A 15,225-nucleotide genomic window follows, 5' to 3' on the forward strand; every position below is an offset into this window, starting at 1 on the left:
CTCTTGTTTTCTTGGAGAGATCAGGCCGACGACGGACCTATGGACTTTCTTTGCGGAGGAAACAAGTGGAGGACAGCCGGCACGAGCTGCAGGGCCTCGATAATAATACCGATGAGAGACCAAGCCAAGCACACTGCTCCTGTCGTGAGTCCACCCTGATGACGGGCTCCACCCCCACCTTCGTCAAGTCCAAGTGGGGCCAACTTCCACGACTGGAATGACGGCCTTGCATGCACCGCGGTCCAGGGTACATGCTACTCGGTACGTACACCACATGCCTCGGCCGGGTGATAAGCAGTGGGCCGAGACGGGGGACGACGACGAGCATCGACCTGATGAGGCTGAGCAGCCGTGGTCACATCCCGAGCCGTGCGGTCGGCAGACCGCGGGCAGACCAGAGGCTGGAAGGGGACGGGCGGAGAGCCCTCGTCCGCCCGCCTACAGTACAGGCGATCCCGAGGGGCTGCACCCGCAAGGATTGGGATGGGCCTACCCTTGCATAGGCCTAGGGTGATTCTTTTTCCTTAGCCTCATGTCATTTTTGGACGGTAGGGACCTTTCCTGTAGTGGATTTCACGTGGGAAATCCTCGGGAAACATGAGGTCAACGTGGTGCTGTCCGGAGAGCAAAGACAGGACAAGAGGGCGTGGAAGATCTGGCCGACACTCCGGCCTTGGAACCTTCAGGGACGGCTTAGCTGAAGGTGGGGACGAGACGGTCGAGTCTACCTGCTCAGTACCAGGCTTCACTTCATGGCCTGTTTGCTCATTGCACCGCGTTGTCTATAGAGTTCTACAATTCGGCCAAGATAAGAATTGGCACACGGACAAGTGCTACAGGCTGGAAGTTAGAAAACACTACTGGGCAGTGCGTAGTAGAAGCGGCAGTGAGACTATGGTTGGTCATCTCCGACATCGTAAATGAAATCCAGGGTTGCTGGGCCTGCCACCAAGTGCGTAACGTACCACCCATGAATTTCGGCGGCTCACCCCCCGCGTTCCTGCGTGCGGCTGCAGTGGTGAGGGTCGCGGTACATGGAACAGGCCTCGATGAGGGGGTCTCCATCGTGGGCATCCTACCACAACCGTACGGTACGCTGCCCAGGCTGCATGGCACCCCTGGCAGTTGGGGAGGGAATTGGGGAGAGTAGCTGCATGAATGCGGTGCGGTGCAGTAGCTTCTCCAACAAGAGCATCACCACACCACCCGGTCGTCACTTCCCCACGTCGGTGTATAAGAGGAGCACACGTCCCTTCCTGCCCATGGGACAATTCCTACCGAGATCTCGCAATGACAAGACTCACGCCTTCGCCACGGGATACAGTCCCTCAGCTTGATGTTCCAGAGTCTATTCCATCTGCTCCTCCAAGGCCCTTCCTCCTCCATCAACAACAAAACCTGCACCTCCACTCAGTTCGCAGGATGGCAGCCAAGGTCATACCCGTAGACAAGAACTGGGAGTTCAGACAGGCCGACAAGGACAATGACAAGTTCCTGCCCGTCTCCCAATTCCCGACCAACGTCCACCTTGACCTCATGCACCATGGCCTCATCCCAGACCCTTACATCGGCAAGAACGAGCTCGAAGTCCAGTGGATAGGAGAGAAGCAGTGGGTTTACAGGACTTCCTTCACAGCCCCAGCAGTCGAGAAGGGCAGCAAGGCCGTCCTGGCCTTTGACGGCTTGGACACGTTCGCCACGGTCGCTCTCAATGGCACCACCATCCTGGAGTCAGACAACATGTTCACGCCTGAACGCGTCGATATCACCTCCACCGCCAAGGAGGGTGACAACCAGCTGGTCATCACTTTCGACAGTGCCTACCTGAGGGGCTGGAAGGAGGTCGAGAAGTACCCAGACCACAAATGGGGCTGCTGGAACGGCGACAGTTCGAGACTGGCCGTGCGGAAGGCGCAATATGAGTTCGGCTGGGACTGGGGCCCAGTCCTCAACACCTGCGGGCCCTGGAGGCCGGTCAACCTCGAGATTTACGAGTCTCGTGTCTCGGATCTGTACTTTGATACCACCGTCGAGAAGGACCTAGAGACCGCAACCGTCGTCGCGCATGCCGACGTTGAGGGACCAGCCAACAAGATCCGCTTCGACGTCTCGCTGGACGGCAAGAGCGTGGCATCAGAGACGATCAAGGGAGGCGCTGACCTCCAAGCAACCTTCCGCATCAGCAGCCCTTCACTGTGGTACCCTGTCCGGTACGGCAAGCAGCCTCTGTACACCGTCAAGGCCACGCTGCTCAGCGATGGTGATGACGAGATCGACAGCGTCACCAAGAAAATTGGCCTCCGCCGAGCCGAGCTCATCCAGCGCGCCCTGAAAGAACAGCCTGGCACCTCGTTCTTCTTCGAGGTCAACAACATTCCCATCTACTGCGGCGGGAGCGATTGGATCCCGGCCGACAACTTCCTGCCACGCATCTCCCGTCAACGATACTATGAATGGGTCAAGCTCGTCGCCGACGGCAACCAATTCATGATCCGCGTCTGGGGTGGTGGTATCTATGAAGAGCAGGCATTCTATGACGCGTGCGATGAGTATGGCATTCTCGTCTGGCAGGACTTCATGTTTGGCTGTGGCAACTACCCAGCTCACCCCTCCATCCTCAAGTCAATTAAGCGCGAGGCCGAGGAGAACATCAAGCTCCTTCGACACCACCCTTCCATAGTCATCTGGGCCGGCAACAACGAGGACTACCAGTACCAAGAGTCAGAGAACCTCACGTACGATTTCGAGAACAAGGATGCCGAGTCCTGGCTGAAGACCGACTTCCCCGCCCGATACATCTACGAGAAGATCCTGGCCGATGCTTGCTCCGAGCTCATTCCCAACACGTACTACCACTTCGGTAGCCCCTGGGGCGCAGGCAAGCCTACTTCAGACCCAACAGTGGGCGACCTACATCAGTGGAACGTCTGGCACGGGTCTCAAGAGAAATATCAAGACTTCGACAAGCTTGTCGGGCGGTTCGTCTCCGAGTTTGGTATGGAAGCCTTCCCCAACCTCAAGACCATCGACGCCTACCTGCCCAAGGGCAAGGACGATCCAGACCGGTACCCACAGTCCAGCACCGTCGACTTCCACAACAAGGCCGACGGCCACGAGCGCCGCATAGCCCTGTATCTCGTCGAGAACTTCCGCTATGCGCCAGACCCAATAGAGCAGTTCATCTACTGCACGCAGCTTATGCAGGCCGAGTGCCTAGCATCTGCGTACCGGTTGTGGAAGCGCCAGTGGAAGGGCCCCGGGCGCGAATACTGCGGCGGGGCCCTCGTCTGGCAGATCAACGACTGCTGGCCTGTCACCTCGTGGGCCATCGTGGACTACTACCTGCGCCCCAAGCACGCCTACTACACCGTCAAGCGTGAGATGGCTCCTCTGAGCATCGGCATAACGCGCCGCGAGCACAAGCACCCTAAGGACAAGTACACACGAGTCGACGTCGAGACCAAGATCGTCATCGAGGTCTGGGGCAGCAACCTGACACTTGAGGACGTCACCGTCGACACCGTACTTAAGGCGTGGGATGTCGAGACAGGCAAGGAGACGTACAGCGAAACGGTCAAGAAGGATATCGTACTGCCCGAGAACAGGTCGACCGAGATTCTGGCCGTCGAAGTCCCTGTCAAAACCGCAGGCAAGGGCGAGGAGGCTCGCACCGTAGTCGCCGCGTACACGATCTGCAAGAAGACTGGCAAGCAGCTGGCAAGATATGTCAATTGGCCTGAGCCGCTCAAGTACCTGCACCTGCAGAAGCCAAAGGAGCTCAAGGCTGTGCTGAATAAGGACGGCACGGCTGTCGAGGTCAGCGCCGAGGTCCCGATCAAGGGTCTGGCGGTGGAATGCGACGATGACGGCGTCAAGTTCGATGACAACCTCGTGGACATAGTGCCTGGCGAGGTTGTCAGCATTGGGGTCAAGGGCGCCACTAAAGACACTGTTTTTGAGACACGGTACCTTGGCATGATTTAGACCTTGCACTGCATATGCATTTTTTTGGAGGATACAAGATACCTAAGAAGATACCTAAGTCATGTAAGGGGAATGAGAATCTAGGGACCCGAGGAGCAATCGAAGACTGCGAATACAATAGACTTGCGTCGCTCAGCCACATTCAAACACCTTCTTTTCCATTACGCCTTCAGCGCCCGCTTTACGAGAAACTTGGCACCGGTTCTAACGCCATGCTATCGTCGTGATGTCATCTCGGTGTTTTTCTCCTGTCGCTCCTCGTCAGGGAGGACTCTTTCCGTCGTGCTATCCTTAGCCAGGTCAGGGAGCCTCATCAAGATGGCCAAGGCGCCGGTCACACCGGCCAACACGCAGGCTACCACCCAGACCGCCCTGAGCGCGCCGACGACCATTCTGACCAGCTCGCCGCCGGGAGCTAGGCTCCACAGTATCTCAAGCTTGCTGATGAGCTCCTGCGGGTTGATGAGGACCGCCTTGGCGACGGCTGCCCTGGTGGCGGCGTCGCCTTCCTGGGCGTCGAAGCGGTTACGGAATGCGGTCGTGAAGATGGCCAGCCCGAGGGACACGCCTACGCACTGGCCGCCCGTGTAGAGCAGGGTACGGATGGCAATCGCATGCGGATGCCAGCGCGAGTCCGTCGTGGCGATGACGGCGTTGACCATGGCGGGCATAAATATGCCACACCCAGCGCCGGCGCACACGCAGATGACGAGCAGCCCCGCCTGGGAGGCACGCTCCGTCATGATTTGCATCAGTCCCAAGCCGAGGGTCACCAGCATGGCGCCCGCCGCCGTCGCATACTTGAGCCGCCCCCAACGTCTGATGGCGATTCCCGTAATGGCGAAGGCCACCGGGTATGTCAGCGTCACGGACAGCAGCATCTTGCCCACCTCAACCATGGACTTGCGCCGGACGCCGTCCCAGAAGAGGACAAGGTGGTAGAAGACCATTGATATCAGGACACCGCAGACTGCGTTACCGAGGAAGGCAACGTTGGTGGCGGGCCGCGCGAAGATCTCGCGGGGGAAGGCGGGCCGGCTTGCCAGGCATCGCTGGTGGTAGACGAGGACGGCGAGGCTGTAGAGACCCACAACGAAGCAGGTGATGACGGGCGCAGATTCCCACCCCAGCCCCTCGGTCGTTCCGCCGATGTTGATGGGCACGAGGAGCGTGACGGAGCAGACGAAGAAAAGCAAGATGCCGTACCAGTCGCAGCCCTTGAGCTCGCGCAGTCTGTCCTTGCGGCTGCGGTTCTCGCCTGGCAGCAGTAGCACGAGGGCGGAGAGGAGGAAAACGGCGATGCCGACCTCGAAAAAGAAGATGTAGGACTGTGTTTTTTTTTTTTTTTGCACGTTAGCATGACTGTGCACCAAACTATCTACACATAAGAAAATCCGAAAAGACTCGGAGAGACTTACCCAAGGAAACCCGAAGTGATTGCACAGCGACCCCGCGACCAGCGGCCCGCAAATGTTCCCCAACGCCCCGAACGCCTGCGATAGGGACGTCCAGCCTGCTCGCTGCCTCGGCTGCGTCATCTCGACGATGACGATGGCCGACATGGTGAACATGCCCGCCGCCCCAATACCCTGCACCACCCGCGCGCCAATCAGTGCGTCCATGGGCGGTCGCGTTGCCGCGGCGATCGCGCCCGCCAGGAACAACAGCAGCCCGGTGATGTACATGAACTTCCTCCCCACGGCGTGTGAGATGTGCGAGAAGACGAGCTGGAAGACCGTCTGCGCCAGCAGGTAGCCTGTCGACAGGGCGAAGATCTTGACTGAGGGCGCTTTTTTGTCTTCGGCGATTTTCTGTGCTCCGTGAAAGGACATGCGTTAGTCGCCTGGTTTCTTTCACACACGTCTTTCTCGTCCCTCTTTCGTTGAAAGCCGCGCGGGTCAGGCATTTTGTTGACTTACAGTCCAAGTCACAGCCACGGCGGCCATATCGAATTGGAGGAGGAAGGACAGCGCGCACGAGCAGACAAACAGCGTCCGTTTCCTCCACACTGGAAGTTTCGAAAATACCTGGCGGTCCTGGTCCGTCTGGCTCATCGGCTCCGTTGGAGGTTGGTCCCCGACGCCCGGGGCATGAAGTTCTGTCTCATCGTCATGAGATGTTGGCGGCGCCTTGCTCTCTTTAGTTGTCTCTGGTGTTGGATAAAGCGTACTCTAGATAGCCCTCCCGCGAAGTTCGTTCTTGGCTTGGTTGGATTTTCGGATCTGGAGGTTTGGACATTGCAGGTTTTGACATTGCAAGTTGTGACATTGATTCAAGGTTGAGGATGGCCCTTTAAGCGACGAAGGGTGTGTGTGAGGCTGTATGAGCACAGCAATGAGTGTTACTGATAGAAATGCAGACACATTTACTTCTCAAGCGCCATAATCATCAATTCGTGGAAAAATGAAGTACGATAACTGACGCTGTTCCTTGTTGCTCGCTGCAGGTTCCTTCAGTGCTGGCGCGCAGTCGTCCTCGTGTCTCGATACGGTCCTTCCTCCAACCAACTCTCGCGGTGACTTGCGACAGAAGGTGGCTTCCTCAAATGATGTTGATATGATGTGATTCGATGATACAAATTTGATTAGGATGGAACAGACTTCGAGGATGATATCGACCACATCCTCGGATGTGGAGAGCTCCACATGCCAATCCCGCAGCACAGAACAGCTTGCCCGGGACAGCTTAAATATACCCATTGCAGCAACTACTGAAGAGCTATCCCGATAAGTCAGATCTCGAGTCAGTGGGGACATCGCGTCGTGTGTGTGCATAGTGTTGCGTCCGTACGTCTCGAGACTCCGCGGCGCCGCGCTAGCATGTCCATCCTCGGACTTGAGCATCGCCTAGTGAACAGGTCAGTGAACAGATACGGTGCACCAGTAAAAAAATGGTTGAAGTTTACTGACAGACGACACTGTTTAGCAAGTTCTGGTCCCGTGTTGGCCCGGGACCGAACCGCATCTTGTGAGATCAGCTCATGCGGATACGACGAGCTTAGGGAAACCACAACCACCGGCGCGGAAGGCACATTGCCAGAAAATGATCTTGAGGGCGGCACAACGACGGGTACACAGGATTGAAAAGTTGGATGCCGGAACCTGGCAGTCGCACAAACCCTTTCGGCCCTCATTATTTCAGAACCACATTGTCATCGTTATGAATCTCCACTCGTTAGATTCTATGTGACCGCCCCTCTATCAGCAGGTTTACCAAAACACATTCGCTACAAACTCGAATCACCAGCAACCGAGCGCCTATGCCTTCTTGAAAGACCATGGGCGAACTCGAGTTCTCGCGGGAGGACGTGCCCTTCCTGCCCTTCCTCGCCGGGCTCGCAGCTTGGTCCCTGTACCGCCTTGCAGTCGATCGCATAGTGAGATGGTGGAGCCCTGGGTTTTACCACAAACTCCGGGGTAACTATGAGAAGTATCTGTTTTTCTTCGGGATGCTTCTCGGTCTCATCGTCAAGCCCATCCCCTTGATTGGGTGCGGATTAGCAGTATGGAAGACACCCCCGGAGGACGACATCGCCGGCTTCCGCCGCCCGATGAATCCCTCTCAGCAGTTCTGCTGGGGCTCACGGACTGTTATCTACATCTCGGAGCTGCCCCACTACCTGCACGTCCCCGAGATGGTCCTCCACCACCTTTTGACCCTCCTCGGCATGAGCATGGTTGCGAAGTTCAACATATCCCGGCGGGGCCTTGACCTCTCCCTCGCCGCTTTGTGGTCCGAAATCGTCTACAGCCTTCGCAATGTCCTCAAGTGGACAGGGCACTTGGAAGATCGTCCCAACCTGGACTGGCGCCTCACCTTCTACGGCACGCTGTTCCTCTTCGTCACTCGCGCGCCTACTACCATTGCCGCCCTGGCCATGATCCCTGCCAACGGCCTCCAGGCTGGACCAGCACTTGTTATCGCCATGGCTTATGTGTTCCACCTGGTGTACATCATACGGATCACTTACATTCGCCTGAAGAAATCGCGCGTCTTGCAAGTCGAGGATTCCGGTGTATTTCGAGTCCAAGTCGGAGACCGCCTCAACATCAATTCCACCACCCTGCTCGCTGGCCTGGCATTCATGAGCACCCAAGTTTCTATCGTTCTCCTCTACTCCTGGACGAATACGGGGCCGCAACCCGTCCGAGTACCGGAACTTGTCAACCTCATGTGGAACTCTGTCTTGGCAGGGCTTGTTGGTCTTACTGGCTCCAGGCTCACTGCACGGGCTTTGCAGGCCTTTGCACGGGCTTTGCAGGCCTTTGCACAATGGCATTGGGTGTCTTTACTCTATATGCAATGCGACCTCGCCATCGCCGCCTTGGTGCTGTATTTGTCACCAGACGTCGATAGCTCCATTGACAGAAAGAACCTGCTCTTTTGCATGCTCCTCAGCTCCTCACTCACCAAGGCTATCTGCCAATATGCCTCCCACCTAGCCTGCCTCCAGACCGAGCCGCAGGGGTCAGCCCGACAGCTCGGCTCATCACGACGGACCCTGAATTGCAGCATCATCAACCTCTGCCAATACCTCATATCCGTCTTGCTCTTCGCTGCTGGACATTCGTCGGTAGCTAGCGCTGCGTTGAACACCTTCCTGGTACAAATGGTAGTCGAAGCAGCCGCCAACTCTGCGATGACAAAGACCACCACAGGCATTTGCCTCGGTTCTCTCGCTGCACTCATGACTGCCTGGCGATTCAGCCTGGTTGAGATCTCCAGCCCAGCATACGGATATGAGCTATACGACAACCAGACTATAGGTTCGATTCGGTTCACTCACGGGCCATCTTCTCTTCCATACTGGGTCAAGCTTCTCCTGCAGGACACGCTCGTCGTTGCGGGCCTCTACTTGCTGTGCAACACCACCATGGACTACTTGTGCAGCCTCCCATGGAACAAGCCAAGGATACCCAGCCTCCCGAAGCTGAGGACAATCGGCCTGCTTACTGTTTCGGCCTGGATCGGCTATATCGTCTACCTAGTCTCAACCGGGCAGACCCCAGAGATCCACAACAAGAACTTCACCGCCGCCGAGATCCTGGCTAGGGAGCCACCTATGTGCAGCCTTCTGCTCTCATGGCATTTCTGGCTGCTCTCTCGGCCTCAGCTGTTGTGCCAACGGCAATTGTACACATGTGTCAGCCGAAGGGCATCGGCGGAAAAGAAATTCCGGCCGAGGCGGTTGTGCGATCAGAGGCCAAGGAAGCTTGAGCAAGGAAAGCCCAAGTTTCAATGCGTTTCTTTGAGTCGTCTATTACACGAGCTGGTTGTAGAATAATTAGATAACACCGATTAACGGTATGGAAAGCTCCAACCAGTCATTGCTCAGCGTCCACGACATGCTCCCAAGTTCTCTCCCATCTGTGGTGTTTTGTGGTGCTCCTCTGCATTATAGCCCATTGTTCACTCCAAACGGTCCTGAAGATGTTCCCTTCAGGTTTGCGGGCCAGTAGCGCAGTTGGCCGAGCTCGCCACATTCTTCCTGTCTCCTACAAACGTCATGACTTGAGGAAGATACACATTGGCAATTTTCGATTTCTGATTCGTCGAGACAGGCGCAATATTCCTCGAGGTTCTGCCCGGTTCTCCCAGAGCTTCTGAGGTACTCCGGTCAATACCGCAACATTCAATCCAGCTTTCCCCAAAGAAGCACTAATTTGAACCATGGCAGGAGCACGCTTACCTCGTTATTGGAAATGCTTTCGATCCCATTGCTCGTACTCGATGTCAACCTCGGATAAGTTTTGTGGCCGGTCAGAATGTTGAGCCTGTTCGTGTTGCACCCAAAATCGTGTCGCGTAAACACTACACCTACCTATCATCAAAGCGAATGCGCTAGTTGTAGCCCGTCCGTTTTTGACAGCGGGCAGCCTCACGCGGATCAACGTCCATCCTCGGATATCAGCTAGTTCATCTGCTTCACGACGATGGGCTCACCCGGCGGCCGCGGACGTCGCCAGCTGATGAGGGAGAGGGCAAATTTAGACATCGATGCCTCGTCATTGGTGGGCGCGGCCCAAGCGAGTTCATGGAGGCTGAGGATGAGCCATAAGATGGTGGCGCCCTCCTTGGTTCGGGGTTCCGTTGAAAGTGCTCTTTTCTAACCGTCGAACTCTCACTCTCAGAAGGGCGTACCACGTTGGGGACATTCGTTTCGAGCTGAATCGGACTTCGAGGTCGTTATTATTCTTCAGTTTTCTTTTTCTTACCATTTGTGAAAATACTCATCTGTCTTTATACCTCACAAAGATGTTTGCAAAGGCTGCTCTCGTCTCTTTCTTCATGGCCGCTGGTGTCATTGGCGCGCCAGAGGCCAATTCAGAGGGTGCCACTTGTCCCGAGGTCTGGAACTACATCGCGAAGGAGCTGAAGTACGACTTCATCGACGAGTATGGCTTCTGTACCGACTACGCTCGCCAGTCCATCCGCCTGCCGTTCCATGACTGCTTCCCGAGAGGAGGCTGTGATGGTTCCATCGTTCTCACCGACGAGTGCTTCAATCGTCGAGACAACGAGAGACTCATCCCTATCTGTGCCAAGCTCCGCGATGTGGCCAACAGGTACAGGGTCGGGGTGGCTGACCTGATCAACCTGGCTGGCGGTGAGTATGACCTTCCGAAAAAAAGTCAAGTAAAAAGGTTATCAAGAGACTGACGCCCTCTCAGCCATCGGCAACAAGGCCTGCAAATGGGGGCCCTACACGCCCTTCTACGTCGGGCGGACGGACAACCCGGTGGCAGCCCTGGATGGCCAGCTGCCGCCGCCTATCCTGCCGGCCCCGACACTGATCAGCGTCTTCGCCGCCAGGGGCTTCACGGACGACGAGCTCGTCGCCCTGGTCGGGGCGCACAGCGCGGGCAAGAACCACACCGGCGTGCCGTTCGACACCACTGTCGGGGAGCTCGACTCGTGGACCTACTACACAGAGACCCGCGACGGCGGTGCCCCTACCACGCTGCCCAGCGACTTCTTCCTGTCGCAGTACGGCCAGACCCGCGACTCCTGGAACGTCTACGCTGTGAGCCAGGAGGCTTGGATCAAGGACTTCGTCGATGGGTATGTTTTTTTGACTGTGTCTGTTGACTGACTCTCTGACATGTCCCCAACCCCCCAAATCCCAGACCCTGGACCCCCTGGAGCCCTGGGTCCAGACTGATTTTGAAAAGATACTGACGTACTCGTAGATGGAAGAAACTCATTACCCTAGACAACGATTTCTCGAAGTTGGCCGACTGCACTGAGGTCGTCTTCAAGGCGTTCCCATGGGACGATGATTATGACCCATGCGTGGCTGACAAGACCTGCTAAGCGCCTAGCAAAAGGAGAATTTGCGGACACACCTGCGGATCATTTCATGAAATCTCTGAAGTTTCAACCATTCCGGAAGGTGGGCCTGCTCAGTATGGTCAGATGGCAGTAGTATAGGCGTGGACATCTACAAGGTTTGGTTTTGGCAGATACATTGTGCCGAGTGCGAAGGGGACTCTGGTTTGTAAGCACCGGCAGAATCACGGTCGGCCAGTTTTTCATAGGGTAAATTTCTATCGATCATCGTTACATTCTAACATATTCACGTTCCGTCACTAAACGGCGCTCATGTTCGCTTGGTTGATAGTAAGCGGCCAACCGGCGCCAGCGGCGAGTGTTGCATTGATGCCCCTGAAGAAGCTTATCCAACGCCCGCGGACTAAGCCGAGCTTATTCAGTGGCCTGCCTTATTGAGACGTATTGGCCTGACTCTCGAACTTGGCATTTCGCAGAACACGAGACAGTGCTATTGTATCCATAGCTATAGCTTCGAGGAGACCACTTCGCTCTGCCAGCCTTCTCATGTATAAAATGCGTGGTACCAGTCGCTGGAGAGAAAGAGTGGAGGATCGTCAGACAAAGAAGCCGCTCATACATTGCAGAACACAAGTTCACGTTCAAAAATGCAGACTCCATTTCTCTTTGGAATTTTCCGTCCAAACTTGTCTCTTCAAAGTAAACATCCTCGCAACAAGACTTTCATCAACATGCATTTCACCACCATCTTCCTGACTGCCCTGATGGCCTTTGGCGCGTCGGCGCAGATCTGCCGCGGACTGGGAAGTGAGTGTGCAGCTTCCTACCTTCGACACATCTCTTTACGATTTTCTTCGGCCCCCAATATCATGAGACTCTGATTGTTTCTTGACTTTCGTCTAAAGACTGCTGCGGTGGAGCCGGAGACACGTCGTGCTGCGCTCAGCCGAACTTGTATTGCAAAGCTGACGCGAATGAGCATGGTTGCTACCATATCTGCGCGTGTGTGATCGCAGCACTGTCCCTGGCCACATTCCTCATACTGACCTTGCATAGAGAGAAGAGTACCGCGCTTGAGGCCTAGCTAGACATTTGGGTAGATGTGGGAGGATCCAGGCACGAATGCGCCCGTCCACATGTATCGTCAGAAGACTAGATATCACTGCAAGTCAGGATGCAGATAAAGTTGCTAGTTAAATAATACACGCTGTTTATCTTGATGGCATAAGAGTACTTAGATATTGTGCGAATCAGAGAAGCAACGTTATTTCTTCAGAACCAACATCATGGTAGAAACGTTTTCCGAATTAACTAGTCAAGATAAACCTGTGTTGCAGAATTTTCTTTCTAAAGCCTCCAGGACTAACCGTGGACCCCACTGTAGCAATCTGAGTTGACAATTCTCAGATTAACATATCAGGGTAAATTGTATACACACGATGGAACTAGCGAACTTGTCCCCCTTCTAACCTCCCATTAAATGTGGCCCAACTCGCACTGCCTACGTTCTCCGTCATTAGATGGCAACTCTTGTAAAACCAGGCCTTGCGCCAGTCTTTCTCGGGTTATTCCTGTGTCTGTATCTATTTTTTTCACAGTTAAAGGGGGTATATCAAGTAAGTGAATGAGACCAGCAGGAAACTTTTGAGAGACATGTATAAAAAGAGTGCAGATAGTCATCCAGGTGGCTGACTTGGTGGTATTTGCGGCCTATAAACCTCTTAATTATCGTTTTAATTATATCCTTATAATTATAATTATTATAATTCCAGCAAGCCAAATAATAATTATCTCTTGAGAATTATTATAAATATGGATAGTTCTTTTTAAAAGTTTAGAGTAATATTATTACTAATCTTTCACTTCCGCCCCCCAAATCTATTTGTGTCATGAGTCTCTCACAATTCCCAAAATTTCGATCCCGTAGTGTAGTTGGCCTAGCACGTAGGATTTTGATGTTTTCTCATTCCTGATTATTCCTGAGTCCCCGGTTCGAGTCCGGGCGGGATCTTAGTTGCCATTTTGCCCTTATTATCTTGTGCCATTTTTGTCGCAATTGTTCACTTTTTTCTTTTCTTTTCTTTTCTGCCATGCCACGAGAGAAACGACGTGTCAGGCCCGCAGCATGAGATACAATGTGTTGGCGAGTGATGAGGTAAGCGGGTGGTCGGACGCGCAGGTCTAGGCCGAGGCTCACGGATGACAACCCGGCCCCAGTGGTCAGTGAGACGAGACGGACAGGTGTATTGAGCAACACCCACTGACGGTTCGCCCACATCTCGCACCACCAGTCTTCAGTCCTCACGATGAAGATCGCGGGCCGTACATTCGTGATATCAGGCGGGTAAGTGGTCTCAGCCAAACACCCCTAGCGTGCCTGGGGAAGAGGGCCAAACACGCTCCCCTCGGGCGATCACATGCAAGACTGCCCTGCCCGACTGACCCCATCCCGCCCTGGCTGCTCACCCACATGGCTTCACGCTCACGTTCACTGACACGGTTGCCACAAAACAGTGCATCCGGCCTCGGCCGCGCAACAGCCGTCGAGCTCAACAAGGAGGGCGGGAACATAGCCGTCCTCGACCTCAACGAGGATGCAGGCGCCGAGCTGGTCAAGCAGCTAGGCGGCCCCTCTCGCGCCAAGTTCTTCGCCGTGGACGTCACGGACACGGAGAGCATCGCCGCCGCCGTCAAGGGCACGGCTGAGTGGGTACATGAGACGGGCAAGCCGCTGGGTGGGATCATTCCCGCCGCTGGGGTTGGCAATCCGGCACTGGTATGGCAAGCCTCTTTTACACAGACACGCACATCACAAACCCTCCTTCCCCTCAGACCAGCTAACCCAAATCCCAGATCCTCGACGGCAAGAATAGACCTCTGAGCCTGCAATCGCTCGACTTCGTCCTCAGTATCAACCTGCGCGGGACCATCGACCTGGTGCGCCAGTTCCTCCCGCAGCTGTCGCAGTCCCCTCCCTCCGTCACCCCCTCGGGCGACAAGGAGCACGGCGTGGTGGTCATGGTGTCGTCCGCCGCCGCATTCGACGGGCAGATGGGGCAGGTTTCATACGCGGCCTCCAAGGGCGCTGTGGCGTCCATGACCCTCCCCATGACGAGGGACCTGTCGCGGCACGGCATCCGCGTCGTCACCATCGCGCCGGGCACCTTCGAGACGCCCATGACCAGCGTGCTTAGCGACAAGGTCCGGACCAGCTTGGAGAAGGCCATGGAGTTCCCTAAGCGTGGCGGGACGGCGGCCGAGTTCGCAGCGCTGACGAGGCATGTCATTGAGAATGTCATGTTGAACGGGTGTGTGATTCGCTTAGACGGTGGAGCGAGGATGCCGAGCCGCCTCTAAAACACTGCACGCAAGGAGGTCAGGTGAATGAGAGTCATAGCCTTAAAAGCCTGAGTAAGCATAAGGCGACAGCATGGCTGGGGGACTACACATCGCCTCATCAATTATATGTATCTGAAACCAACGTTACAGCCAACCCTATCAAAGCTCCATTCCGAATTGAATGCCTTTACAGATAGTTCCTCCCTGAGAAGTTTTTCAGACCCAGAAAAGCCAAGTGTCAGAGAGTTCCACCATGGCTCACGGTTTCTCCTGCAGGCTTCTCTTAGATGGGTACTCGCTAAAGATGTCATTCAGGTTTCCTCGCCGACAGTCAAATGCAAAGAGACTGATTCATCAAGTATGAGGAGTCAAAAACCCCGGCAGCCTCAGCTCGTTCCAGGGAGTATTCTTTGGCAGGAATCTCGCCCTGAAGGAAACGCCCAACAAAAGAAACCATAAAGTGTCGAGAACGATGGTGAGAGGCTCCAGGCGTCTTGCATGCTTCTATCTCTTGAGTGACTGATTCTTCGAGTCCGAGCTTTGCAAGCTCCCTGCCATGTCCCAGGGAAGTCGCATGTGCAAGAGGTGGCCAGTGGCAGCCAATACCTGAAG

The 15,225-nt window shown here is 55.2% G+C and overlaps 4 protein-coding genes and 1 non-coding gene across 5 annotated transcripts; 4 read left to right on the forward strand and 1 right to left on the reverse strand.

Annotated features, from left to right (window-relative positions):
• Positions 1 to 1,422: 1,422 nt before the first annotated feature.
• Positions 1,423 to 3,984, forward strand: INS49_002466 (uncharacterized protein; the record flags this gene model as incomplete). The annotated part of the gene is made up of 1 exon (XM_043163278.1): positions 1,423 to 3,984. The coding sequence occupies one exon, from the start codon at positions 1,423 to 1,425 to the stop codon at positions 3,982 to 3,984; it is 2,562 nt and encodes an 853-aa protein (XP_043031784.1).
• A 215-nt stretch (positions 3,985 to 4,199) lies between these two features.
• INS49_002467 (uncharacterized protein) lies at positions 4,200 to 6,038 on the reverse strand (the record flags this gene model as incomplete). The annotated part of the gene is made up of 3 exons (XM_043163279.1): positions 4,200 to 5,312; positions 5,403 to 5,795; positions 5,904 to 6,038. The coding sequence occupies 3 exons, from the start codon at positions 6,036 to 6,038 to the stop codon at positions 4,200 to 4,202; spliced, it is 1,641 nt and encodes a 546-aa protein (XP_043031785.1).
• A 1,223-nt stretch (positions 6,039 to 7,261) lies between these two features.
• Positions 7,262 to 11,298, forward strand: INS49_002468 (uncharacterized protein; the record flags this gene model as incomplete). Its single annotated transcript, XM_043163280.1, has 5 exons — positions 7,262 to 9,048; positions 9,733 to 9,751; positions 10,240 to 10,591; positions 10,656 to 11,046; positions 11,175 to 11,298. The coding sequence occupies 5 exons, from the start codon at positions 7,262 to 7,264 to the stop codon at positions 11,296 to 11,298; spliced, it is 2,673 nt and encodes an 890-aa protein (XP_043031786.1).
• Positions 11,299 to 13,191: 1,893 nt separating this feature from the next.
• On the forward strand, positions 13,192 to 13,285 carry INS49_002469. Its single transcript has one exon. It is a non-coding gene; the product is annotated as a tRNA-Gln (tRNA).
• Positions 13,286 to 13,580: 295 nt separating this feature from the next.
• On the forward strand, positions 13,581 to 14,631 carry INS49_002470 (uncharacterized protein; the record flags this gene model as incomplete). The annotated part of the gene is made up of 3 exons (XM_043163281.1): positions 13,581 to 13,618; positions 13,789 to 14,050; positions 14,128 to 14,631. The coding sequence occupies 3 exons, from the start codon at positions 13,581 to 13,583 to the stop codon at positions 14,629 to 14,631; spliced, it is 804 nt and encodes a 267-aa protein (XP_043031787.1).
• Positions 14,632 to 15,225: the final 594 nt, after the last annotated feature.

This window comes from Diaporthe citri, assembly GCF_014595645.1.
Source record: "Diaporthe citri strain NFHF-8-4 chromosome Unknown scaffold_1, whole genome shotgun sequence".
Classification (NCBI taxonomy): domain Eukaryota; kingdom Fungi; phylum Ascomycota; class Sordariomycetes; order Diaporthales; family Diaporthaceae; genus Diaporthe; species Diaporthe citri.